We start from the raw sequence: 26,324 nt of genomic DNA on the forward strand, positions 1-26,324 counted from the left end.
ATCTGTCTCCGCTCCAGGCTTTCCTCTCGCCTTCTCCGCCCCTCCCCCGCGCTGTCATTCACCCCGCTCCTCTCCGCTCACAGCCAATGGAGAGACCCGGCCGAAACTGAGAGGCTAGCTCGCACCGGGCTTTTTCGCCCGGTGATTGATGTCCCAGAGTCAACAGCGACCGAGCAGCCGGAGAGGGGAAGGAGCAGCCGGAGAGGGGAAGAATACGGCGCCCCCTCTTCTCCTTCCCCTCCCCCCCGCCCACTTTAGCCCTTCTGCGCACTTCGCCTCCAAGTCTCCAGGCAGCCAGGAGCCGCTGCCGCCTCCGCGCCGCCGCGCGCTGTCCCCGAGCCAAGCACCGCGAGTGCCACCGCCCAGGCCCCCCCTCCGCGGGGCCGGGGTCGGGGGCCAGCATGGAGCACCTGGGTCCGCACCATCTCCACCCGGGCCACGCGGAGCCCATCAGCTTTGGCATCGACCAGATCCTCAACAGCCCAGACCAGGGCGGCTGCATGGGGCCCTCCTCGCGCCTCCAGGACGGAGAATACGGCCTTGGGTGTTTGGTTGGAGGCGCCTACCCTTACGGCGGCGGGGGCCCCGCAGCCGGGCCGGGGGCCGGGGGCGCGGGGGCCTATGGCGCTGGAGGCCCGAGTGGCCCCGGTGGCCCGGCGGGCGGCGGCGGCGGCGCGTGCAGCATGGGCCCGCTGGCCGGCTCCTACAACGTGAACATGGCCTTGGCGGGCGGCCCCGGTCCCGGTGGCGGCGGCGGCGGCGGCGGGGGTGGAGGCGGCGGTGGGGGCACGCTGAGTGCTGCGGGAGTGATCCGAGTGCCTGCGCACAGGCCGCTAACTGGAGCGGTGGCCCACCCTCAACCTCTGGCTACCGGTTTGCCCACCGTGCCCTCCGTGCCTGCCGTGCCGGGCGTCAACAACCTCACCGGCCTCACCTTCCCCTGGATGGAGAGTAACCGCAGATACACAAAGGACAGGTTCACAGGTGAGTCCGGCCCGCGCGCGCCCCGCCTGGCCGCGGCCCCGGCTCTCCTCTACCCCTCCTCCGCCCCGGGGCTCCCCGCAGCCCCCTCTGCGCGCCCGGCCGCCTGGCTCCTCTGGGTGCTTCCCCCAAGTTCCGCCACCCGCCGCCTCTCTCGCGGAATCGACTCGCTGGAAGAGTTCTCCAAGCCTGGGCCCCTCTTCGTCTCTCCCACAGGACCCCGTACTCTGAGAAGTTCTCCCTGATCCCTTCTCGGAGTCCCTGGGCCGGTCAGGCGAAGGGAAGGGGTTGTAGCGTCGGTACTACCTTCTGCCGGCCTTTGGGGCTCGGGGATCTTGGAGAAAGGGGCGCGAAGTGAACAAACTGTTTCTTCCGTGCTGGCAGACGTTGTCTGGCCGAGGCGGCGAACCCCAGAATCAGACTCAAGGAAAACAGGTTCCCCACCTTCCTTCCCCTACACACACACACACACACACACACACACACACACACAGGCACACACATTTCGCGCTCCAAGGTCCAGTGCCCGTCGCACTGCCCGACCCGATAGAGACCGTGAGCCGGAGTTAAGCCGCAGAGCTGGCCGGCCTTTCTTCCCGGACTGCGGGCCCCGTCCGGGTCAGTGGCAGCGACTAGGCTGAGCTGCCTGCTTCATTTTCGTTCTGTCCGGGCTCGGCGTCCTCCGCTCTGGGCCCAGCCTCGTTTCCTCTGGCGTGAATAATGCACCGGCCAGGCCCGTGATCGATCGGCAGCCGAAAGAACCCCTGGGACGATAACGCACTCGGCGGCGGCAGTCTGCCCTCCTCTCCGCTGCCTACTCTGCGCCTTGCTTCTGCTCGCCTCGGCTCCCTCCGCTCCTGCTTCCGCTCACGGCACTCAGCTTTTGCTCCTGAGCGGGTCCTTTTCCACGCCGCCTCACTTCCCGCCGCCCCTAGCGTTCCCTGGATGCGAGACTGCGATCTTCCCGCCAGGCCAGGCCCCCAAGTCCGCTGGGAAACAGCCCTGAGTTGAGCCTGGGTTCCCGGCGGGGCCTTAGAGAGAGAGGAAGCAGGAGGCAGAGGCCGCTGCCTAAATCGACCAGGACGTGGGATTCCCGTGGGGCTCGGGCTCCAGGGCCCAACGGTGGAAGGGGAATAGGCAGTTAAGAGCTAGACCCTGGGCTAGCGTCGTGTTCCAGCCTTGAAACGTTGGCCCAGATTCTGGTCAGTGGCAAAGAGAGGTGGAGGAAAGCAGAAGATCCATTCGCTCTGGGCCTCAAGAAGGGCCCCTGTGCCCCAGCCCAAGTCCTCTCAGTCCTGGGGAGGCAGGGCCTAGTGCCCCGTCCTACTCCCCCAGCCAGGCCAAGCTAATCTTAAAGGGCCCTGATGGAGCACAACCAGCCCCCCCAGCCTGGAACCACTGGGAACCCAGTGGTGGAAAGGTACTCCACATAGCCCACTGAGGGGAGCCACAGCCTGCCCTAACCTTGCTTCAGCCCTAAAGAAGGCTCGGAAGGAGTTTATGGCTGTCACCTTAGGCATCTGTCTCTGTGCCTGTGCTTGTCGTCTGTGTTAGCTTTTCTGGGTCTATAGATCTCTCATTTGTCCCCTGTTGTATGTGATGTGTCTGTATGTTGGTGTGTAATGGAGGCCTCAGGGCAGGATCCAGGATTCCTGGCCTTGACCAAGGATGGTCTCTTACTGTTGAGCAGCTTCTCTGAGGCTGGAGGCCTGGGGCCATGGGGGGAATGCGACCTTTAGCTCGCCTCAGACATGCCCCTCAAAAAGACTGCATCTGTGTTTGATGGGCACATAGGAGCCCAGGGCTAGGGAGGCCTCTGTGGTGGCAGAGGCCGCGGAGTCGGCCCGGCTGGCCGCTGGGTGGGGGGCCATTTCAGGCCACAGGCTTGAGCTGAGGGCTGACAGGAGGACCACCGCCCTGCTTCTGGGGTCTAGCCGCTGGGCTCGCTGACTCGCGGGGTGTCGGGCCTGGGACGCCTCCTGACGCTCTGCCGCTTGCCTCTGCCGTCTGTCTGTCTCTCCCGCTCCAGTGGCCCTCTCACCCTTCACTGTAACACGCCGTATAGGTCACCCCTATCAGAATCGGACGCCCCCCAAGAAGAAGAAGCCGCGCACGTCCTTCACGCGCCTGCAGATCTGCGAGCTGGAGAAGCGCTTCCACCGCCAGAAGTACCTGGCCTCGGCCGAGCGCGCCGCCCTGGCCAAGGCGCTCAAAATGACCGACGCGCAAGTCAAAACCTGGTTCCAGAACCGGAGGACAAAGTGGAGGTGAGCTGGCGGGGCGTGGGCGGCACAGTCTCTGGCTCCAGGCCTCTCCTGGGGAGTTCACACTCCTTCGATCCCTGCCTTCCGATGGATGGTTCTGGTTCGGAGGAGCGGACCGCTCTGCTAGGCTCGAGGGGAGTGGGAAGCAACCGTGGCCGATGACTGGATGGGGCCGGAGAGCCCCCTCTGTTTTGCTTTCTGGCTTTCTGGCCGGCACACTCAGTGCGGTGGTAGACGCGGCTGGTCTCTGCCGCTGCTTGGGGTATACGTCTGGATTTAAGCAGTCTACGCCGTCTGGGCTTCCGAGATCAGCGAGTCCTGAGGGACTTTTTGTTTGCGCAGACTTACGCGTACATGCCTCTTCTATCCTGGAGACCGGAGGCAGAATAGCACGCTCTCTGTTTCTGCGCCCCAGCCGGGGCTCCTGCTAGAGCGCCTGGGGCCCCAGACCGGGAGCCTGGGCCCTGCTGTCTCCCTCCTCCCTAGACGCCTGGCCTGGGCGCAGCAGGTCCCCCACCCGGGAAGGGGAAAATCAATCTGCGCCGCCTGCGGCGGGGTTTCCGAGGGTCCCACTGAAAGGGGGATCAATCAGGAACAGATGGGTATGTGTGTGTAAGAGAGAAACATTTTCTCTTATCCCGTCACACACCCACAGCTACACTCGTTTTCCCCACAAGCAGGCGCTTTCTTCGGTTGAACCCTTTTGCACCCCTGCATCCTCCGGCACATTTGGCCCGCCTGCTGGTTCCACACACGCCGGGAGTTTCTTGCTAGCTCAGGTCTCAGGCGGGAGAGCAAGAGAGTCTGGGAGAAGTCCCCGGCGCCGGGCAGGGAGGGCCTGGGCCCGGAGGAAGGAATTGGAGTTTCCTCTTTTTCTGAATGAAGGCGAGGAATCTGCCTGAGATTCCGCCACCGTGGCCACAAAGGAAGCCACTGCCCCGCGAGTCTGTTCCCCCTCTCCCCACATTCCTGCTGCTGGGGAAGGGGTGGGGGACGCAGCTCAGACCTCTGGAAAGCTAGGGAGGGAGCAAGGACTGGAGGGGGGAGGGGGAAACGCACTCGGGTTCCCAAGGCCGATCCGAGGCTACGGCCTAGGGGAGGGAGTCAGGCAAGCCCTTGGGGTGGGCGCACAGAGAAAATAGTATAGCAGGCTTAGAGAAACTGATACACAAGGTGGGGGGCAAAGATAAACACCCCACCCAGGGAGAAAATAAAACATAAAGTGGACTTCCCTGGAGGCGAAGAAGTCTTATGTATAATAAAGGAAAGCAATAGATTAGGGAAACCTTCATTTTCGTTTCAAACAAATTCCCTTAAATTCTGAGAGAAGGAAAGGGGTGGGGTGAGAGAAAAACCAGAGAAAAAGACACAAAGCCTAAAGAAGAGAAATAGTTTGAAATTCAGGAAAGAACGGGCAGACGAGAGACAGAGCGAAAAGGCAAGAAAGGGCGGCGAGAAGAAGGTCGGCGTCCGCTGCTGGGAGAGGCCCTCTCGCTGGCTTCGCTCGCCTTCATCGATCGCCTACAAATTGCTTCTGGAGGCCCCAGGGACTCCCATTAGGTCTGTCCACCTTAGAGACAGACGTTTGATCTCAGTTGACTGGGTGGAGGGGAGGCATTAAATGGAATAAGTGAGTCATCGCCTCCCTGGACCGCCTCGGAGGAAGCCAGTTGGTCCGGCGGGAATCCCGGCCGGCACAGGGCTTGGCACAGGAGGTCTGAAGTCTGGGAGAGATTCTCAGAGAGAAAGGGGGTGAAGAGGTCCATCGTGGCAGCTCACATCCACTGGTCCCTGCCTCTGCCCTGGACTGATGGGGAGGGTGAGACCGCTCAGACTTGGGAAGGCTCCTGGTCTTCCTCGAGTCTGGGGAGAGGCAAAATGCCACCCTAGCCCTGCTTGTGCCTTCCAAGGCCAGTGAGGGTGTGGGCCCTGCCTGGAGCCAGAGAGCCCCAACTGCTTGGGCCTAGCGGATCTCCCTACAGCTCCCCCAGAGTACCCCCTATCTACTTTGGTGGTTTCCAGTCTTTGTCGGAGTCAGAACCCTCAAGTTAGGGGAGTGTTTTCAAGGGCCCCCAGCTGGAATTGGGGTCCGAGAAGGGGAGCTGCGCTCTCCCAGGCGGTCTCCCGGGAGCGCACCCGAAGCGTGGGTAACGGTTTGTCCCCGGTGCAGGCGGCAGACTGCGGAGGAGCGTGAGGCCGAGAGGCAGCAGGCAAACCGCATCCTCCTGCAGCTGCAGCAGGAGGCCTTCCAGAAGAGCCTGGCTCAGCCTCTGCCCGCGGACCCGCTGTGCGTGCACAACTCCTCGCTCTTCGCCCTGCAGAACCTGCAGCCGTGGTCTGACGACTCGACTAAGATCACCAGCGTCACGTCCGTGGCGTCGGCCTGCGAGTGAGCCTGTCTGCTACTCTCTGAGAGACCCGAGACCCGGGCCCAGCCAAGGGGTCTCGAGGCCCCCCGAGAGCCAGGACTCTCGCCTGCCCTCCGCCACAGACTGCACGCCTCCGGGGATCGCGGCGCCCCTCCGCACCGGCCCGCGCGCCGACGCCGTTCTCTTTGGGGTGGAAAAGAAGAAGACAGCGCGCAGGAAAGGGACGCGCCGCTGTCTCCCAGATGCCTACGCGGTCCCGCGCCTGCTGGAACTGTTCAGAGTCCTCCGTTAGCGTCTATTTTATTTTATTATGATTTTTAACGTGGGACTGAGAAAGGCAGAAGAGGTGGTGGAAGAAGAGCTGGTGGGGTCCCTAGAGGACAGCATGAGCTGTCGTTTGAACTTGCCTTGGGAAGACCACCCTCTCTGTTCTCCACTCCTGGTAGTAGCCGGCCCACACGGACGTGATTTCACTGTCCCTCCTAGTGTCTCCCCACAGTCACAGGGGCCCTATGGCAGAGTGTCTTGCACACACAGGGTCATAGCCTTCACTCCCTTGGCCCTTACGATCAGGGGTGGCCCAGATTCATTCTGAACAGCATGGCGCTTCTCACAAATACAAGGCCACAGTCACACTGTGACACACCATCGCACACACAACAGCCACAACAGCGTCACTTGGCCTGCCAGACCCCTATCACACACCCTAGCCGCACCCAGGTACGCACAGGCAGGTTTCCACACAAAAAGCCTATTTCTCCAGATCCTGTTCGTAGGGGGGGGGTGGGGTTTAAGTTATGCACTTATAAGGTGTTTTCTGTGTAACCTTTTTATAAAGTGCTTGTGTAATTTATGTGAAAAATAATAATAAAACCCTCTGAATCCGGAATCAAGGCTGCTTGCTCCTTGCTGAGCCCAGCACCTTGCAGCTACTTGGGTCTGGTGTGAGCTGGTGCAGCCAGGGCAGCCCCTCATACTTAAGTTTGAAGGACATCTTGGGGTCAGGACTGTCAGGTTCTGGAAAGAGGAAAGAAGGAGGAGGAGAAATGAAGAGAAGGCAGCAGTGAGACAAGTTGGGAGAGCCAGTGTCTCCCGGAACAGTTAGTGCTCAAGATTTGTCTTTGGGAGTGAGAGTTACGTGTGTGCACTCTGTGTTTGTGATGGTGTGGGCAGTCGGGATGTTATACTGACAATGAGTGTTTGTATAATAAGTGTTCAAGTGTGTGATTTTGTATGCAGTTGTGTGTGCTTATTTTGCTTCAGTTGTGAATCGAAACTACCATTTATATACAGACTTGTATTGGTATGTGTGTGATCATATGTAAATGTGGCTTTTTGGGTAGTTGTATAATCACCCACCAACATCCGTGATTATTAGTGAATCAGGGGCTAATATTTGTGAGAGTACGTATTAGTTTTTCATTATGAATCTATTTTTGTGTTAAATGTATGAATGTTTATGGCTGTATATCATCTATAATTGTATGTATGTAATCATGTGTTAGAGGTGTATTTCATTGTATGAGTGATACTTGTCTAGGATTGTATATAATTGGGGGAGTGAATTAATGGGGAATATGTATCATTGTGGATGACATGTCCCTGCAGTGAGTGTGTATGGTGCTGTGTTAGTGGGTATAATTAATTGTACACTGGTGGAGTACATGATGGTGGGGTGTGCAGATCCATTGTAGGGGTATACACATCTGCTAGAAGTTTGGGGTTCTAGGACCTTACCCAGCAAGCTGCAGAGATTGGAGCATTCTATGAGTAATTGGACCAGGATCTTCTGTGGTGCTTGAAGCCAAGACTTCCCAGCTTCCAGACTAGCCTGGCCTAGGAGGGATCTGAAAAACTGACTTCCCAGGACCTTCAGGGAGGCCCCAGACCACTCTAGCCAGGACAGCAGCCACAGTACACAACACTCCCCATAACATTTAGTCCCCCACCTACCAGACCAATGTCAGGACATACAAAACTGACTTAAGCCTGCTTTTCTGGAAGAAGCCAGATGGTAAAGGCTTTAGGAAACATGCCATCCTGGGGTAGTAGAGTGGGGACATAGGGGGCTCTTTCTTTAGGGTGGAAGAGTGAGAGAACTTTATGGCTAAAAACTGGAAGAGAGTAGGTTGTGGGACTTGTTCGTGTATGCAGAGCTGTGTTCACCCAGACTGGGGTTGAGGGCAGGAGAGTTATGGAAACCATCAGAGTACTCATCCTGGCCTAGACTGCCCTCTTGGCTCTGCCATATCACAGGACAAAGCACAGCAACCTCCAACCCAAGGAGGCCCAGGAGGAAATTTGGCTGAGTGTGGAAGGGGCACTGCTTGTCCACCCTTATCTGTGCTCCTCTTCGAGCAGGATCTGGGCAGGAGAGGAGGATTCTGAGTCCAAAGGACTTCCAAAGTGGAGGGGCTACCCCAACCCCAGACCCACCGGGTGACCAGGCCAGACCCTGACAGTGTGTGGGTCGAGGGGAGAAAGTTCTGGTCTCAAAGTCAGGTCTGCAGTGGGCCTCCTGCCTGTGTCGCGGCGGTATCCAGTACCCGGCCAAGCGAAATCGAAATCCGGAAATATCCTCTTGGAACCGCAGAATTCTGCTCCTCCTACCTGGGTAGGTCTGGCTCTCCCTCCCCTCCTGCCGGGACTGGAGCTGCCCAGCCCAAACCATTTTCATTTGGTGCGGTCTCTCCTCCATTTGCGTCTTTAAGAGGCACCTTCAGTGCCTGCCGGTTGCCGTATTCCAGAGTTGCCAACCCCAGGGGAAACTGGGGCCTTCCTCCCACCTCCTGACTCCTGGGACCCTTCAGGCCGGGCCCCCGGGGGCTCCTGGATATTTTCTGGCCACAGACTGTCTAGCCGAGGCAGGAACGGGGAGTGGCTGTCTGGCTCAAAGTCAACCCCCAAACTCCCGAGAACCCCGACTCTTCACCAGCACTCCCTCACCCCTGCTCTGGCGAGACAAAGCAGGCAAAATCAGGCATAACACACCTCCTCCCCCAAATACCTCCTACGTCCCGGATCTTCATCAACAGCTGGGGTCACACTCAAAACAGCGCGGGGCTAGGCCCCTCAGACCCTCTGCTCTCGGACCCTGTCCAGCTTATTCGGGCCTCTCGGAGAACTGGGCTTCCGCACGCCGGAATCCCGGGCGCCCATCGCGGGAGGCCACCCGACTCCCCTCCCCTCCCCGCTCCGGCTCCCGCTCGACTGTTTCCGGGGATCCCAGGCCACCCCAGTCGCGCGCTCTCCCGGGGCCCCTCCCACGCGCTCGGGACCCCAGGCGACGCGTCCCAGGGGTGGGGGCACACTCCCCAGGGTACTGGGGCCCTCGGCGCTGAAGGACGGCGTAAGACTCCCCATTCTCGGTCGGGAATTCGTTGGGACCGAATCTCGGTAAATCCCGCGTCGGCCGAGGGCCGCGGCGAGGACAGGCCGGGATGGCGGCGGGGCCTGCACACCCGGTAGTCTCGAGGGGACGCGGGCTGGAAGGGAGGTGGGGGCTGCCAGGGTCACAATCAGGGCCAACTACCCGCCGCACAAAGAAAGCTCACAACTCCTATCTGCCACCAATCCTTCAGGCAAGGGTCTGTCTCTGTTCAGAAATAGAAAAGGAACAAACGATCCGAATAATGGTGTGTAGAGATGCAGAGGGAGAAGAGGAATTAACGAACCTGTCTGAGCAGAAAGGGCCACATCCTTCCTTGGCTTGAGTGAGCCGACTGCACTGACCAAATTATGCAGTGAGTGAGCCTTGATCACTCCCTCAGACCTGGCTGACTGAGTGGTGGCCTTCTGGGGCCCAGAAACCCAAGCAGGGCTGGGGTCCTAGCGCCCTGTGCCCCCGCCCCCTGGGGTGGCACACAGAGAATCTGGCCTAACCTGTTAACGATAATAGCGGCTTTGTGTGGCCATATCCGTGCTTGTGAGCTCTATGGGCACAATCTGAGCACTGCCTCCTGAAGCCCCCACCGCAGTGGCAGGTACGGGATCTGCACTGGGCCCAACACTCAGACAGGCGTCCCGTTTGTGGCGTGAGTGACTTGCAGGTGGGCAGGCCGGTTCCAGGTGTATGATACAGTTATGCAGGGATCTCCAGGCTGTGCAGAATTGGAGCAGCTGGGACTCAGAGGACATGCTTCAAGGGGCAGTTGGGCTAGAGCTGGGGCCCCAGAGCTGCACGAAGGGCCAGATGCTGCACTAAGGCCAGATGCTGGAGGAAACCGACCCCCTTCCACTCTGTTTCTCCAACTTTGCTCAGGCACACTTGCCCCCCGCCCCCACACACTTGCCCCCACACACTTGCTCCCCACCCCGCCCCACACACTTGCCCCCCCACCCCGCCCCACACACTTGCCCCACACACACACTTGGCCCCCACCGTCCCACACACTTGCCCCCCCCCCCCACACACACAGACACTTCCCTTTTACTCCTCTCAGACCCCCGCTCAAGTATCGGACACAACTGAGCGTCTGAACTGAACTGAGACCCCCTCCCCCTCCTAAGCAGCTTCTCACTCTCCTAGGCCTTCCTAATCAGCTCAGAGTTCGGAGCCCAGCAGCCAGGTCACTGCCTGGGTAGCTAAGAGGAGCTGCCCGCGCGATTTTCCCGCATCGTTCGAATCCACGGCAGGCCCAGGAAGATCTCTGGAACGGCCCACCTGCACTCACTCCTGGATTCCTTATCCTCGGGAGTCTGATAGGAACAGGCTGAGTGAGTGAGAGGTGTGCAGCCAGTTCAGACTTTCCAAGGAGCTCAGAGCAGGCTCGGAATATGGTGTTTGCAGCCGGGGCGTGGGAAACCAGGGCGGAGGTGCGAGTGGGGAAAGACCGAGGGGAAGGAAAGGAGAGGGGAGGGGGAGGGGAGGAGAGGAGTTGGGGGGGGGGATGGTGAGTAGAGGGAGCGATGAGTGCCCGTGTTGTGTTGAAGGATGGGTACAAAATCACATCCTCTCACCCTTGGCCTGCGTTGTTGTGGACCTCACATATCTCCTCCAACTACACAACGACTGGAGTGTGCGATATTACACAAGGCAAGCTACAGGTGTGCTGTTCTACGCGCGGGCATACACGGCACACACACACATGCACGCATGAAGTCTCCACTGCTGCGTTCGCAGTTATCCCCAGAAGCTCACGCCAGGGGCGACCCCATCAAGTTCCTATGGGTGGTTACCACGCGTCTATCCCGCCAAGGGCCTTCCTTTTCTTTCCCCATCTCTCCTCCCCCAGCCTGGAGGGAGGAGGGTCTAATTCAACTACCGGTCGGTTTGGGGGTGGAGATTGCCCAGGCCTGCGTTTTGGTTTCCACTCCCGCAGCTCTGGCAACGTGACCGTGGGGACAGCGGGCCGCCGTGGATTCGGCCGAGAACCCTAGCAAGGCCCGGGAGGTCCAGCGGCCGCCGCTGCCTCCACGAAGCCCACAACGATCTGGCCTCCTTGTATATGCGAGAAGAGGGGGGCGTGGGAGGCATGGCGGGGGGTGCGAGGCCCCCCTTCTGGGTGCCGTTCAATGGGGAGGTTTGGTAGGAGCTGCTCCTGCCGCCTCACATTTTCCGTCCTGTGGCCCCAGAGCCCATGTATCTTCGGTTCCTGCGGGAGGAGTCGCAAATCCGGAAAGCTGAAGGCCCAGAAGCTGCTGGAGCCGGACCTGGGCTTCCCCGAAGAAACGCAGGACAAGTGAGTTCCGGGCGCCCTCTAGGGGCCGCACGGGGAGAGGCGCCTCTACCGAGGCCCTGGGAGCTTGTGGTCTGAGGGACCCTGGAGACCTCAGGGGCGGCTGCTACCAGTCCCGGTGGAAAATAATAACGATCATAATATTAATAATTAACAATATCGAGCACTTGCTGTATTCCAGGCACTGCACTAGGTTTTAAAGGTATTAATACATTCTTAACAATCACCCTATGACGTGGGTGGTAATTTAATCCCACTTTATAGACAGGAAAATTGAAGTCCAGAGAGGTTAAGCAACTTGCCTAAGGGCACACGACTCCAGCATTCGAAAGTGAAAGAAAGAAAGTGAAGTCGCTCAGTCGTGTCCGACTCTGTGGGATTCTCCAGGCAAGAATACTGGAGTGGGTTGCCATTTCCTTCAGGGGATCTTCCAGACCCAGGGATTGAACCCAGGTCTCCCGCGTTACAGGCAAACCCTTTAACCTCCGAGCCACCAGGGCAGACCCCAGGGTCTAACCCTGGAACCAGTTTCTTTGGGATGGATGGCGAGTCCTAGGATGTGGTAGACTTGGGGAGGACTCCTCAAGGAATGTCTTGTTTTATGGAGGGAGCTCTTAGCTCAGAAGTCCACTGGGATTTTGCTCCCTTGCTGCTGCTGCTAAGTCATTTCAGTCGTGTCTGACTCCCTTAGGACTTTGGAAAAAATGTTTCCAAGCCACCCCAGTCCATGGTTCCCTCCAGCTTTTACTGCTCCCCGCTCCAGGATCCCCTCTGCAGCACTGCCAGGACTTGAGACCTTGCCCTCCTCCTTCCCCACACCTAACCCTTTAGGCTTTCTCAGCTAGGGCTTACCACCTTCCAGGAGCCCTTTGGGATTGGAAGGGGGTTCCATATACTTCCACCCCTCCCTCTTCTGGGTCAGCAGGATAGGGGACACAGGCCAACAGAAAATCTAAAATAGAAGTGAACGTACCACACTTGATTAGAGGAAGAAGTGGAGAACCAGGAAGGTAACCTGCACTAGGTTTTAAAGGTATTAATACATTCTTGCTGTTGCTGCTGCTGCTAAGTCACTTCAGTCGTGTCCGACTCTGTGTGATCCCACAGACGGCAGCCCACCAGGCTCCCCCATCCCTGGGATTCTCCAGGCAAGAACACTGGAGTGGGTTGCCATTTCCTTCTCCAATGCATGAAAAGTGAAAAGTGAAAGTGAAATCTCTCAGTCGTGTCCGACTCTTAGCAACCCCATGGACTGCAGCCTACCAGGCTCCTCCATCCATGGGATTTTCCAGGCAAGAGTACTGGAGTGGGGTACCAGTGCCACCCTATGATGTGAGTAGTATTTTAATCCCACTTTATAGACAAGGAAAATTGAAGTCCAGAGAGGTTAAGCAACTTGCCTAAGGGCACACGACACCTTCCTCTCTTTTCCATCTGCTCTGAGCAAAGCCTGTAGCTGGAGGAGGTTGTTCTGGGTTGGAGGATGGGGGAGCATGTTGGGGTGGGTCAGAGAATTAGCAAGGGCTTATGCCCTGACCTTTTAAACAGTAAAATTCAGTCAGAATATGAAAAGAAAAGAGAGCACTGTCTTCCCTTCTTCCCTGCCTCCTCCAGAGTGGTAGAGAAGGGGGAGGTGGGTAGGTGAGTTGTCTCTGGGAGGCTCTTTTATAAACAATATAAGGTGTATTCAAGACTATGGTTTTTCCAGGAGTCATGTATGGATGTGAGAGTTGGACTATAAAGAAAGCTGAGCGCCAAAGAATTGATGCTTTTGAACTGTGGTGTTGGAGAAGATTCTTGAGAGTCCCTTGGACTACAAGGAGATCCAACCAGTTCATCCTAAAGGAAATCAGTCTTGGGTATTCATTGGAAGGACTGATGTTGAAGCTGAAACTCCAATACTTTGGCCACCTGATGTGAAGAGCTGACTCATTTGAAAAGACCCTGATGCTGGGAAAGATTGAGGGCAGGAGGAGAAGGGGAAGACAGAGGATGAGATGGTTGGATTGCATCACCAAATCAATGGACATGAGTTTGGGTAAACTCCGGGAGTTGGTGATGGAGTCGGACACAACTGAGTGACTGAACTGAACTGAACTGAACTGAAGGTGTATTCATTTATATATAATTTTCACCTGACAGTCTTAAACTTTCAGGTGTATAAGAAACACTTGGGAACCTTGTTAAAATGTAGATTCTTATTCATTATGTCTGGGGTGGGGCTTGAGATTCCAGATTTAGAACAAGCTTCCTGTGGTGGTGATGCTACTTCAAGGATCAAGGTACCACCCCTGTATGTCTGAGATCTAATTCTGGGTTCTCAAGCTTATCTATCAAATATGGCCTGCAGCTTTATTTGCCCGAGTATTTTTCCATTTTATTTAAAGAAATTAAAAACACAGACACAACACCCTAAAATTCACTCTCCAGCATGCCACAGGCCTCACCACTCCCTGCTATCTTATGTCCTGCTCCTTCCCTGTTACCTGCATGGCCCCTCTTTTTCCAGTGCACCTGTCCCTCTTTCTAAAATTCTTTCACTCCCAGGTGCCTGCTGAGGTGACTTTGGGCATCAGCCTAGGTTTTGGGCTCTGCTTCCCTGCTTTCTAACCTCCGGCAAGTTAATTAAATTTTAGGAGCCTGCAGTTTCCTTGACCAAATTATAGGGCCAACTCTTCCCCGGATTACAGAAGGGATTAAGGAGATAAGGCAAGTAAAAGCCTTTGGCTCTTAGCTGGTGCTCCAGGAGTGGCGCCAGGAGCCCCCAGGGTGGCTTGACCTAGGTTTTCTGTGTACCAGGTGGGGTTGGGCAGTAGGGGGGCGGGTCCTACAAACTGCAGAGGTCCCCTCCCTCCCCTCCCCATCCCCAGATTCTTGATTCCTGGGGTAAAGTCGAGTGGCCTCGCAGCTTTCCCTACTCAGCGCTTCAAAGGGAGGCTTACTGTGCATTTAGGTGCTGCGCTTCCTGCTCCTCCTGGCAACAAGGAACAGATTAGCGAGTCCTCGTGTTCACAGGCGCCCAACTGTCCACGGGGCGGGCCCTCGGGGTGAGAGCCGGTACCCAGCGGGATGGGACGGGTGGAGACAGGCTCAGCCCCAGAGGGCTGGAGGCCCGGGCAGGGTGGGGCCGCTGCAGAGCAATGTCCATCACCGCTTCCACAGATACACGGCACACCTTCCTCCACGGGTGCTCACAGGCACACACTGCCTTCTTCCTATCTCACTCTCAGGCTGGGTCTCAGACCAACCAATGCGTCCACAGGGCGGGACGATCCTGTCATATGTCTACACATTCATTCCAGCAGGATCCTTGGTTACACAACAGCTGCTGTCCCCAGATCTCACCCTCACGATTGTGTCAGTCTAGGGAAACTGTGGGCTTGCAGGCATTCGCCCACCTGTTCCCCAGTGGCCACAAGGTCACACCTGCCTGCATATAGGCTCGGAGGTGGGTCCTACAGATTCACAGGAAAACACTTAGGAGCCTATGCAGAATCCTCTCACCAGTTTACTCGCGGTCGGGGGAAAACCAGTTCTTGTGTGCTGAACACATTTTGTTCAGGAGTCCAGCCCACAAGCTCACAGACACAGTGGTACCCTTGAACCCATTTCTACCCACAGGCTTCTACTTCTCTCCCTTTAGCATCTCAGGCCTGAAATTGGGGGCTTCCTGGTCAGCACAGGGGAGGCATGGTTGCTCCACTGGGGCGGATTCTGCCGGTTGGTGGGCAGCATGAGTGGGGGAGGACAGTTTATTAACCCCACAGAAGCCCCAGGTTACTGTCTTAGGTGCTGGCCTGCCTCTCTGCGCAGGCGCGCCGGATCCCAGGGCGACTCCAGTCCGGTTTATAGGGCTGGTCCACACCAGCCAGCCTCGGTGCTGTGGGGGAGGCTTCTAGCCTAGAGAAAGTGAGGGGTCGGTGGTCCCTCAGAGACTGGATGCTTCTTGATGGGGGTGGGGTAGATCGACGTAGAGGAATCACTGGAAGGCCTGGGGCCTTTGATTGCACCAACAGAGCCAAATACTCAGTTCTAGGGACCCCCTACCACTTCCTGCACCTTCTGCCCAGGGGTGACTTCCACTGTCCCTTCCACACAGCTTGTCGCGGGGTGTCACCGCCAGTTCACCGGAGTTCACAGGACGCCAGTGAGCTCCAGCGCCGGCCTGCGGGGAGCTGCCCTGTGGCACTCAGGACGCCTCCAGGACATGCAGAAAATTCTGCTTTCTAAGGACGATTAGTGAGCGTCCCCTCGCCTCCGTCGAGGCCACACAGGCAGGAGATGCCAGGCTGGAACTGTAAGAAATGTGAAAAGTGTGAGGTCTGGGATAAGGAATATAAATAGAGGAGAAGAGGGGCATCTTGTACTTCTGTCCTCCCAAACTGGTCTTCTAGGGTGTCGAGGGGCCGGGCGGCAGCGGAGAAAACGCAGCCTGCGTCCACCAGCTTGGATCCGATCAGTTGGTAAAGTCAAGCCTCTACCCAGCTCTGAGGTGGATCCCACGGGCCCGGGGATCCCCACAGGGCTGGGCAACTCGGCAAAGTTGGTCCCTCCTTCAGCAGCGAGTGGCTCCACTCGGCCAAGTGGACCTGAGAGGCTAGGGAATCCAGCCGCTCGGCGCTGACCTGGGCTGCGGAGGGCGGCCTCGGCCCCGGGTAGAGAACGGCCTGCCTTTTCTTCTTGCGCTCCAGGAACGCGTGCACCAGGCGGCTCCTGGCCTCTCCGGTGGCTTTATCCCTTCCTGGGGCCCAAGACCCAGAGCCGGGCAGGCAAGTGCGCGGCGACTTCGCTTTTTCTGCCTATTCTAGGACTCCCTACCCGACTCCCGCCTCCAGAAATTGTGGGAAACGCGCGACTGAGCAGAAGCCCTGCCCTGCCCAACCCGGGGCCGCCCTGGCCGCGGATTCGCTCCTGTGGGTTTCGGGGTAGAGTCTAGAGAAGCGCTCAACTGCCCGGGATCCGCCCAGCCGCAGAACTGTAAACGCTTGGAAACCCGCCGGAGGAGCTGGGTACTTCGAGTGAGAATTCATCCAGTGGCCGGGAGGAGAGTTGCAGGGTGAGAACCCAGAAAGAAAGGCACACTTGCTGGTGGCCCTCCGGCACAAATAAGCACCACTGTGGGCCTCTTTCTCTCTAGTCCTACCTGCGTCCTGGGCCCCGTGGGGCTCCAGGAGGACCTCAGGACGGCATTACTCCACTACAGAGGGATCACAGCCCAAGAGGCCCCCATGGAATCATCCCCTAATATGTTCTCCCCTCGGCTGGCCTAGCTAGCGGTTTCCAGGAAGGATGAGGGCAAAGGCAAGGCTGATAGAAGAGTTCAGGTACCCCTTATCTTTTGTTGAAGAAAAAGCACCTTTGGCTCCTGGGTTACTGGGCAGCCCCCTTGTAGCTGTGTTGTGAGGTTCATTACAGTGAACGCAGCTGTTCCTCTTCACATTTCTTTGGTGAGTGTTAGTTGCTCAGTTGTGTCTGACTCTTTGTGACCCCATGGACTGTAGCCTACCAGGCTCCTCTGCCTGTGGGATTTCTAAGGCAAGAATACTGGCATGGCTAGCCATTCCTTTCTCCAGGGGCTCTTCCCCACCCAGGTATCGAATCCAGGTCTCCTGCATTGCAGGCAGATTCTTTACCCTCTGAACCACCAGGGAAGCCCCACATTCCTTGGAATAGCCAGGAATCCCAGGAAAAAGGAGCTGATCAGCCCTGACTGCTCCTCCCCAGACAACTGAGCCTACACAGCATCTCTGCCTTTATGGCCCTTGGATGTCAGGGCAGTGGGAAGGAGGGCTGAGTCTTTTGGGCCACAGGCCTGGCAACTGTCAATAGCCTCCTTGGCTGTGAGGACAAATGAGTCTTCTTAGTGACCAGAGTCCACAAAAGGGACCTGTAGGAAACAAGCATTCCTCTCCAGCCAGTACAGGACAGAAACCCTTACCACCTGTATAAAGTTCACTACTTCTCTGCCCGAGACTGCGGAGAATCCTCCCCTTCCTTGAAAGTGTTCGTTGCTCAGTCGTGTCTGACTCTGCGACCCCATCGACTCTAGCCTTCCAGGTTCCTTCATCAGTGGAATTCTCTAGGCAAGAATACTTTTCTCCCTGCTCAGCAGTGTAAGTCTGGGTTCAGCTAACTCGAGAGAAAATTTAACTTAATACAGGGATATTGGATAGTATACAGGAGCAATAGGAAGGTTGAAAAATGAGGAAGATTGTATCAGGAGACACCACAAGGTCACACTGCAGAAAAGCCCAGTTAGTACATTACTTCTGGCACCCCAATACTTTTGTATTTAGAGATACAAGTATCACTATGTGTCATCTTTCAAGTCTCCTTCCATCCTTACTGCCCTTAATCCTTCAGATTTAAATCTTGTGTGGAATCGTTTGATTGGCTAAACCTAGGACACATGTAGGCACCAGCTATCACAGATGGGGAGAAAATGAACACAGTCCTTTAGGTTTCTATATGAAAAACTAAAATTCACCCACCAATGTTGACCTTCTGTGGGGAGAGTCTCTCCAATCAGAAAGTGTTCAGAAGGGTTTAAAAAAAATGGGGGGGGGGAATGATAAATGCTGCTACAGTCCACCCCTTTGCCCAACATCCATACACACATTTCTTTCTAAATTTACAGTCTTTCCCCCTACAAAATGCTCCCATCCAGTGTCATGCTACTGTCATTCATACAGAGTGCATTTGACTTGCCCTCAAGGGAGACATTCCAAACCCTCATAGCTCTAAATTCAGGGTCTTCCTTCTATTTCTCCTCTTATTCTTTTGGCATCCTAGCTCAGTATTCTGCAACCTGTGAACTAGACCAAATTGTAAAGATAATTATCACCACAGATAATAATACAATAGCAAGGAAATAAGAATTGGAAGAAAATGCAAATAAGTTCAAATATATAAATGTCTAATATGACAGAAGGTCGGAGGTAAAAGCCACTTTCTTTAGGTAATATTAGATTCTGTTTTGTATTTATGACATCCTTCCTCCTTTTTCCGTTGTGTTTTTCTTGCCTTCAGCTATCACCTGCTGGTTTTCTCTTTACCCAGGAGGCAAGTCTCTACGTCTGAAGGATCTGAGAACCTTGATGATCCTGCCTAGGAAGGGTTATAGTTAATGTTAACTTTTACTTCCATCAACATTTTAAACTTTAATTTCCATTAACTTTTACCACTGGACATAACAGCATTAGGAGGCTCCCCAGGGGAGCCCCTTGTTTCCACAAATACTTCCTTTTGCCTATGGTGTAGAGAAAAAATCCTGCTTGATCTTGATATTCAGAATTAATCACCCTGGCCAATCCCATAATCCCTCTTTAACATCCTTATTCATTGCCGTGAGTAACCAGAAGTGACCAGGTAGCAGTTTCTGCTTATAATTCAGTAAAAATATTGTTGTTTCTCCTGGTAGGAACTTTCTTCCTTTGAGGACTCCCTAACCCCAATCCGGCAGAAATAAGGGTCATAAGAAGTGAGAGAGTCATTGGGTACTTGTAGGAAACTCTGCCCCTCTTTTGGGGCCCATATAATTGGGTTGTGGGAGAAATAGCCTTCTGTATTAATCACTAGCCCACAACATATAGCTCATCCTTGAAGTACTGTAGCACACCATGATAAAAAGCTAAATTGTTTTAAGAAAGAGTCTAGAAGCACAATGGGTCAAACTAGACAAAATGTATTTCTCTCTTACAACCAGGGAAGGGGGTTGAACACATCTCCAGACCTGCGCTAATGAGGGAGTGCTACCATCCTCAGTAAGTGCCTTGCAAAGTTGTCGGTCCTGGCTAGCAGGAAGGAAAAGGTACAGCAACTCCAGGGCAGGCTCTTTAAGATGACTTGAAATGATTTCTCAGTTCCACTCACATTCCATTGAGGTAAATGAGGGAGGTTGTGAAATGTAGTCCCTGTATGGACAACCATATGCTCAGGAAAAAGGGAGGATGAATTTGATGGGACAAGCCACAGACTCTAGTATTCTTGTCTGGAGAATCCCATGGACAGAGAAGCCTGGTGGGCTACAGTGCATAGTGTCACAAAGAGTCAGATAGGACTGAAGTGACCAAGCATATCACATGCATAGTTTCCTTTATACCATTCCATTGATCTGTAAAGTCAGCTGCTTCTGGATGATGAAATACATAAGATCAGTCAATATCATGAAATTTAGCCTGGTTTTGAAACTGCAATATGAATTCTTTTTAAAAATTTTATTTATTTATTTAAATTGGAGGATAATTACAGTATTGTGATGGAATATGAATTCTTAAGAAGCAATGTTGTGTGGGAAATATGGCAGTTATAAGGCATAGACTAACTTTATGGGAGATAATATTGGCAGAATCTTGATATTTGGTGAAGACATATCCAAATCTTCCACTAGATCCTGGTCTAATAGGTCCCCCTGGGGCAATAGAATAGGGAACCTGGGGTTGATTGCTGCTGCTGGCAAATTAGGTACTTTCCCAATGATGGTGACCAGGTTGGCTTTGATGAGATGTTGAATTCAGATATAGCCTTCATTTCAGTCTTGGGACCATCTATTCAACAGAAGGTCTGGCAGGCCCTGGAATTCCCTGGGGTAAAGGACTCACATCCAGAATGTGTTATCTTGTCCGCCTGATTATTAAGAACCTGTTCTATAGTAGGAGGTTTTTGGTGCTTGATGTCATAAAATATGAATATTTTCACACTCTATATCCATTCCCAGAGATTCTTCTTTATCCTTTTTCTTTCCACTTCCTTACCTGAAGCCTCTAACATCAATCCTTTTAAGTCCTTGACCATCTGTCTAAACCATCAGCCACCACCCATACATTCACTGCAGATCCTTACCTCAGGTCATCTTCTGTCTGCAGACAGGGTGAGCACAAAATACACTGTTTGACATTCTACCCACTGGGTAAGATCCTCTTTTCTGTTGTTTTTCAGAGCCGTCCCAAATGGGACTGTACAGCAATGATTTGTTTCTGACCAGGGTCATTGTATTGCACTGTAAACTGGCCTTGAAACTTTTCTTCCTCCCTCATCTGGTGTTAGGGTATTCCCCATGAGACCATAAATGTGGAGCGAGGGGTGGCATGTTGTAGTATAAGCTAGGGTGAGGCCCGTGGGCTCCCTGTTGTGAAAAATACACAGAAGCATCCACTCTCAGGATTGTGCAAGTACTAGCTCAGCACCTGGGTGAATGCCTCCATAAATTTTACACCATAGACATCTTGTCAACCTCCCCCTAGTCCAGGCCCTGGTGAGTGGACTGTACTGGACACTTACTTATGCATTCAGGACCTATTTGCACCTGATTCCCTGGATTCCACCTCTGCTTGATGACAGACTCTAAAGGGTACAGTCAACACGTGGTTAGCTAGATCAAACAGCAGCCGACTCAGTTCATCTTGGTGTTTCATGTATACTTAGTGATTTATAGCAAACTAAGCCCCCTTCTGTGAGTAGCTATTTTCTTTTTGGGAAAAAAAGGCTCTTGAGTCTTTGCTGGACCATGAGAGGTGCCTCCTCTGTGACTATTCTATGGTGACATACCACAGGCTCCACGTAGCACCTGTATGTGCTGTAGTGACTGAACTTTTGTCCAAGCCTTATCCATGCTCTACTGTGTCTTGGTAGTTAAATGGAGATGTGATAGGAGTCATCAGCCTTCATACTTATCTGTTTAATTTTGGCTGTGCTCGGTCTTTGTTGCTATGTGGACTTTTCTCTAGTTGCCTCCAGTGGGAGTTGCTCTCTGGTTGCAGGGCGAGGGCTTCTCACTGTGGTGGCTTCTCTTGTGGAGCACAGATTAGGGCACGAGGGTTTTAGTAGCTGCAGCAGGTGGGCTCAGGAGTTGCAGCTCCCAGACTCTAAAGCACAGGTTCAGTAGTTGCAGTGCACAAGCTTAGTGGGATCTCCCAGGATCAGGGTGGAACCCGTGTCTCTTGCATTGGCAGGGAGATTCTTCACTAAGAAAGCACTAGGGAAGCCCCCGCCACTTCACTTTTATAGTCCTTCATGATATAAGTTTTGCAATTCCCTCAGGATGTAGCTTTTGATCTACTGTTTTGGTGAAAGTTCCAGGGTCTTCCATGGTGCCCTTCCAAATACTAGATTTCCAGTATGTGCTAGTTTCTGAAGATGGAAAGGAAGATAATCAGGAAATAGTTTATATTGGACCCTCTGTATGGCAAATTGAGTGAAAACTGATCTCATGACCTCCATAAGCTTCTACTCTAATGGACCACAGAAGCATTCATGTTAGCTGAAAGCTAGCAACTAATAATCTCTCTAAAGGATGAGTGTTCCTCTTTCTCTAGGGCTCAGTTCCCCTTGAAATAGTAAAGGATTCCTTAAAGGAAGACCATGAGAGGAATTCAATATAGTTTTGCTGTCAGGAGCCCAGGTCTGGAGCTGGACTCTGTGAGTTTGAAATCTCTCTGTATCTTAGTTTCTTAAACTGTAGAACTTAGTGCCTACTTCAAAGAGTAGTTTGAAGTCTAAGTCATGTTTGAGATATACTCTGCATACTGCAAATTTCATCTTTTTTAGTGAACAACTCTATGAGTTTTGACAAAACTCATAGGTCAGGGTAAACTGCCCAAGGGATGTGATCTCTCAGCTGGTGCTGAAGGATGAGGAGGGTATACGCTCAGATATAGAACATTTTCATCACCATCCCCCCCAAAGTCCCTCATACCCTTTTGGTAATCAACCTCTTCCTCATCTGAAGCTCCTGGTGACACCTGCTCTATTTTCTGTCCCAGTAGTTTGCCTTTTATAGAATGCCATGAAATGAAATCATCCTGTATATGTAGCCTTTTGAGTCTGGCTTTTTTCACTTGGCATGATACAGTTAGGATTCATCCTTGTTGTATGTGTCAGTAATTCATTACTTTTTAATTGCTGAGTAGTATTCCATTGTGTGGATGTACCACAGTTTGCATTCCATTCACAGTTGAAGGACTTTAGGGTTGTTATCAGTTTGGGGCAACTAAGAACAAAGCTAATCTGAACATTCATGTTCAGGATTTTGGTGAACATTCCAGTTTTATTTTTCTTGGGTTAAATACCCAGGAGAGGGATTGCTGTGTTATATGATAAGTGCGTAAGTATATTCTTATAAGAAACTGTTTTCCAAAATGGATAAGCCATTTTTCATTCCACCAGCAATGTGTGACAGTTGCAGTCACTCCATATCCTGGCCAACACTTGATACATTCAGTTTTTAACCATTTTAAGGTGTGGTATCTTATTGTGGTGTTTTGTTGTTGTTGTTTGTTTGTTTTTGGCTGCATAGCATGTGAGATCTTAGTTCCCAAACTGGGGATCAAACCCTTGTCCCCTGCAGTGGAAATGCAGAGTCTTAACCACTGGACCGCCAGGGAAGTCCCCTTACTGTGGTTTTAATTTACATTATCCTAATGATTAACGATCTTTCCATGTGCCTATTTGCTAAAATACTCAAATCACCTGTCCATTACAAAAAACAGACTGCTTGCTTTCTTTTTATTGAGTTTTGAGAGCTCTTTATATATCTTGCATACAAATCCTTGATCAGTATGTGAAAGTGAAAGTCACTCAGTTGTGTCCGAGTCTTTGTGACCCCATGGACTGTAGTCCATGGAATTCTCCAGGCCAGAATACTGGAGTGGGTAGCCTTTTCCTTCTCCAGGGGATCTTCCTCAATCCATGATATATGTTTTGCAAATATTTTCCTCCAGTCTGTATCCTGTCTTTTAATTTTCCGAGCAGTGTTTACTGAAGAGCAGAAGTTTTAACACTTTCATGAAGTAGAATTTATGATTTTTTTCTTTAATGGGTAGTGAGTCTGGTGCTATAGATAAGAAGTCTTTGCTTAACACAAAGTCATAAAGATTTCTTCCCATGTGTTCTTCTAGATATTTTATAGTTGGTTTTATACTTAGAACTATAATCCATTTTGAGTTAATTTTTGTTAATATGCCAATTTTCTTTGGTATAGGATTATATATAGTTTCAAGGATTAAATAATGTATGTTACGCATTTATAACAGAGCTTGGCACATAATGAAGTTCAATAAATGATAGCTATAATTATTAAAGAACATTCTTTTGCTGTTATTATGGAATTCCTCACTAAGAACACTATTTTCCTTTTACTTAAGGGTGTCTATGAAATGACTCAGGTCTGGAAATTGAGGGAGGTGCCTCATTCCCTATCATTGGGGTTTACCAATCTATCATCATTACTCATTTACCTGCAAGTAACAGAGACCTAAAATACAGTGTCCTAAACAAGGTGAAAGTTCCTTTCTTTCTCATGTGAGTGTCAGAATGCAGGCTGTCCAGGGCTGGATGGCATCTCTAGTCCACAAAGACACTCAGGGACCTACATGCCTTTTTATCTTATTTTCTCACCACCACTAACTATTGCCCTTATCCACATTCCAAGATGCCTCATAACCACTTCTATGTTCTGAGCAGAAGGTTGGATAACCAACAAGGACCTACTGTATAGCACGTGGAACTCTGCTCAATGTTGTGTGGCAGCGTGGATGGGCGAGGAGCGTGGGGCAGAATGGATACATGTGTCTGCATGGCTGAGTCCCTTCACTGTTCACCTGAAACTATCACAACACTGTTCATTGGCTATACTCCAATACAAAATTATACGTTTTTTAAAAAAGAAATAGAACCTCTGATTTTTAGCAGAACACGTAGCTACCAAGAATAAAGACTACATTTCCCAGCCTCTCTTGCAGGTAGGTATGGCCATGTGCTACCCCTCCCATCCAGGCTGCCACAGAACATTAAGCAGAATTCCAGGTGCTATACAGTAGGTCTTTGCTGGTTATCCATTTTAAATATAGCAGTGTGTATGTGTCCATCCCAAACTCCCCTGGAACTCATAAGTTCATTCTGTGAGTCTCTTTCTGTGTTGTAAGTAAGTTCATTTGTATCATTTCTTTTTAGAGTCCACGTATAAGGGATGTCATACATAGGTTCTATTTCTATGAGAGATAAGGGGGAAATAGATATTGGAAAGCAATTAGTAATCCTTGTCACAGTAACTCAGCTCAAGCCTCTGTTCACCAGTTTTTACTATTAAAAAGTACTGATTGGGACTTCCCTTGGGGTTTAGTGGTTAAGACTCAACTGCCAATGCACAAGGTGCAGGCTTGATCCCTGGTCAAGAAACTAGATTCTACATGCCGCAAAGAAGACCTGGCACAGTTAAATAAATAAATTTTTTTTTAAAGTACTGATCAAGTGGCATCTTAGTGGCCTCTTTTGTTTCAGGCACTTAATTAGAAGAAACAAAAATAACTATAATGGTCAGGGACCTTTGTCTATGGAGTACCTGTCTGTTCTGTTGACTAGTGTCTTCTTTATGCTCATCTCCCTCTGCTATTAAGTGCCACTACTTGGTCTAAAGCACATAGTGTTCTTCATTTTCTTTGAAACAAAGAGCCCCATACCATCTTCTAATAGCACCCCAAGCCTGTAGAGAACAGATTACTAATGCTTTTTGGTGCTTCTGCTATTTCCTTCACCAAAGTATTTTTTAAGTTATTTGAGAACAAAACAGCACCGTTTTAGTTGCAGAGAGGCGGGTATCTGTGAACTCACAGATGTCTGTAAGGCTGGAGAATGAAGAAAGTACAGTCGTAGTAATTTCCCTCTGGGGCAATCTCAGCCCACACTGGTGCACTCATTTCCCCCTCTCCAACCCTCCTTGTTGTTTGTAATCTCAAAGATTGGAAACAAAAGACCATCCGTAGAGAACTGAGAAAATTATGCTATATCCATCAGTGTAATATGTGCAGCCATGAGAAGAATGAGAGCTCTAATTACACTGACGTGGAGCAAACTCTAAGATATATTATGTGTAAAGAATAAGATGCAGAACAGGACGTGTGCCAGGCTGCCCTCCACGTATGCGTGCAGGGAGGGAGAGAACACGTGGGTCTGAATGTGTTTGAAACAGCTTGGGAAGGACACAAGACACGACAGCTCTGGTTCTCTGGGGAGAGCCACGGGGTGACTGAGAGAGAGGGTGGGAGGGAGGCGGACTTGCCGCTGCTTTGAACTGTTTGAATCCGGTTGTGTGAGTATATTATTTACTCACACATTTGGAACCACAGACTTGGATCACCCTCCCCATTCTGCTACTTACCAGCTGTATCATGGTGAGCAAGACTGCATTCCTCTTGAGTCTCAGTTTCTGCATCTGTAAAATTGAACTGTTGGAAGCCTTCCCAGCGCTTTGAGAGTTGCCAAAGGTGTTTCTGTGGCACATTTAAGGGAGCACAGGGTTTCACTGGCATTGCTGCCATTTCCACCACTACATACAGATGACCAAAGAGGAGAAGCCTCTGACCAGGAGAGGCCAGAGTCACTTATCAAAACCTTACAGAAAGTAATGTGGTGAGAGATTGACAGTGTGATCCCTGACCCCACTGAACTTAACCCCAAGTTTGAGGAGCCAGCTTAAGTAATGTCCTGGGGTTCACCTGCTGGGTGATGTCATCCGCTGGACCCTCTTCCTCCACTTCAGTGATAGTGCCCAGGACCAACCCTCAGGGATTCTGTCCCAACTCCAGATGGTTATGTCCTAAAATTCCTCCCTTATTTCCTCTCTCCATCTTACCAGTGAGAGAACAGTTCTCACATGAAGGAATAGAACATGTAGTCGTCTGGGGCTTTGCAGAGAGAAATACCCAAGATTTCAAGCTTAACGTTTTTTAGAGACATTCTCCCTGAAGTGAGCACCCACTTGGAGCACTGAATAACTCCACTGCGGTGATGCTGACCCTGTGTCCAAACCACGCATACCAGACCAGGAATCCTGTCTCATTCATCATTTATTCATCTGACAGATTAATTCAGTCCCTTCTCTCTGCCAGGGATGTAATGGAGACTAAGCTGGAAGTTACAGTCCTTTGGTGAAGCTAAACAGTCAGATAAACAAATCATAGTAAAGTGCAACCGCATCAGAGAGGCAGCCAAGCTTTCTAGAAATACCAGCAGAGGTTCAGAACACAGGGGCAGGGGTC

The 26,324-nt window shown here is 52.2% G+C and overlaps 1 protein-coding gene and 1 long non-coding RNA gene across 2 annotated transcripts; both read left to right on the forward strand.

Annotated features, from left to right (window-relative positions):
* The first annotated feature begins 401 nt into the window (after positions 1-401).
* TLX1 (T cell leukemia homeobox 1) lies at positions 402-5,638 on the forward strand. Its single transcript, NM_001192057.2, has 3 exons — positions 402-984; positions 3,047-3,248; positions 5,416-5,638. The coding sequence occupies exons 1-3, from the start codon at positions 402-404 to the stop codon at positions 5,636-5,638; spliced, it is 1,008 nt and encodes a 335-aa protein (NP_001178986.1).
* Positions 5,639-10,819: 5,181 nt separating this feature from the next.
* Positions 10,820-13,647, forward strand: LOC132343949 (uncharacterized). Its single transcript, XR_009492983.1, has 2 exons — positions 10,820-11,295; positions 13,001-13,647. It is a non-coding gene; the product is annotated as an uncharacterized lncRNA (long non-coding RNA).
* The last annotated feature ends 12,677 nt before the right edge of the window (positions 13,648-26,324 follow it).

This window comes from Bos taurus, chromosome 26 (genome assembly GCF_002263795.3).
Source record: "Bos taurus isolate L1 Dominette 01449 registration number 42190680 breed Hereford chromosome 26, ARS-UCD2.0, whole genome shotgun sequence".
Classification (NCBI taxonomy): domain Eukaryota; kingdom Metazoa; phylum Chordata; class Mammalia; order Artiodactyla; family Bovidae; genus Bos; species Bos taurus.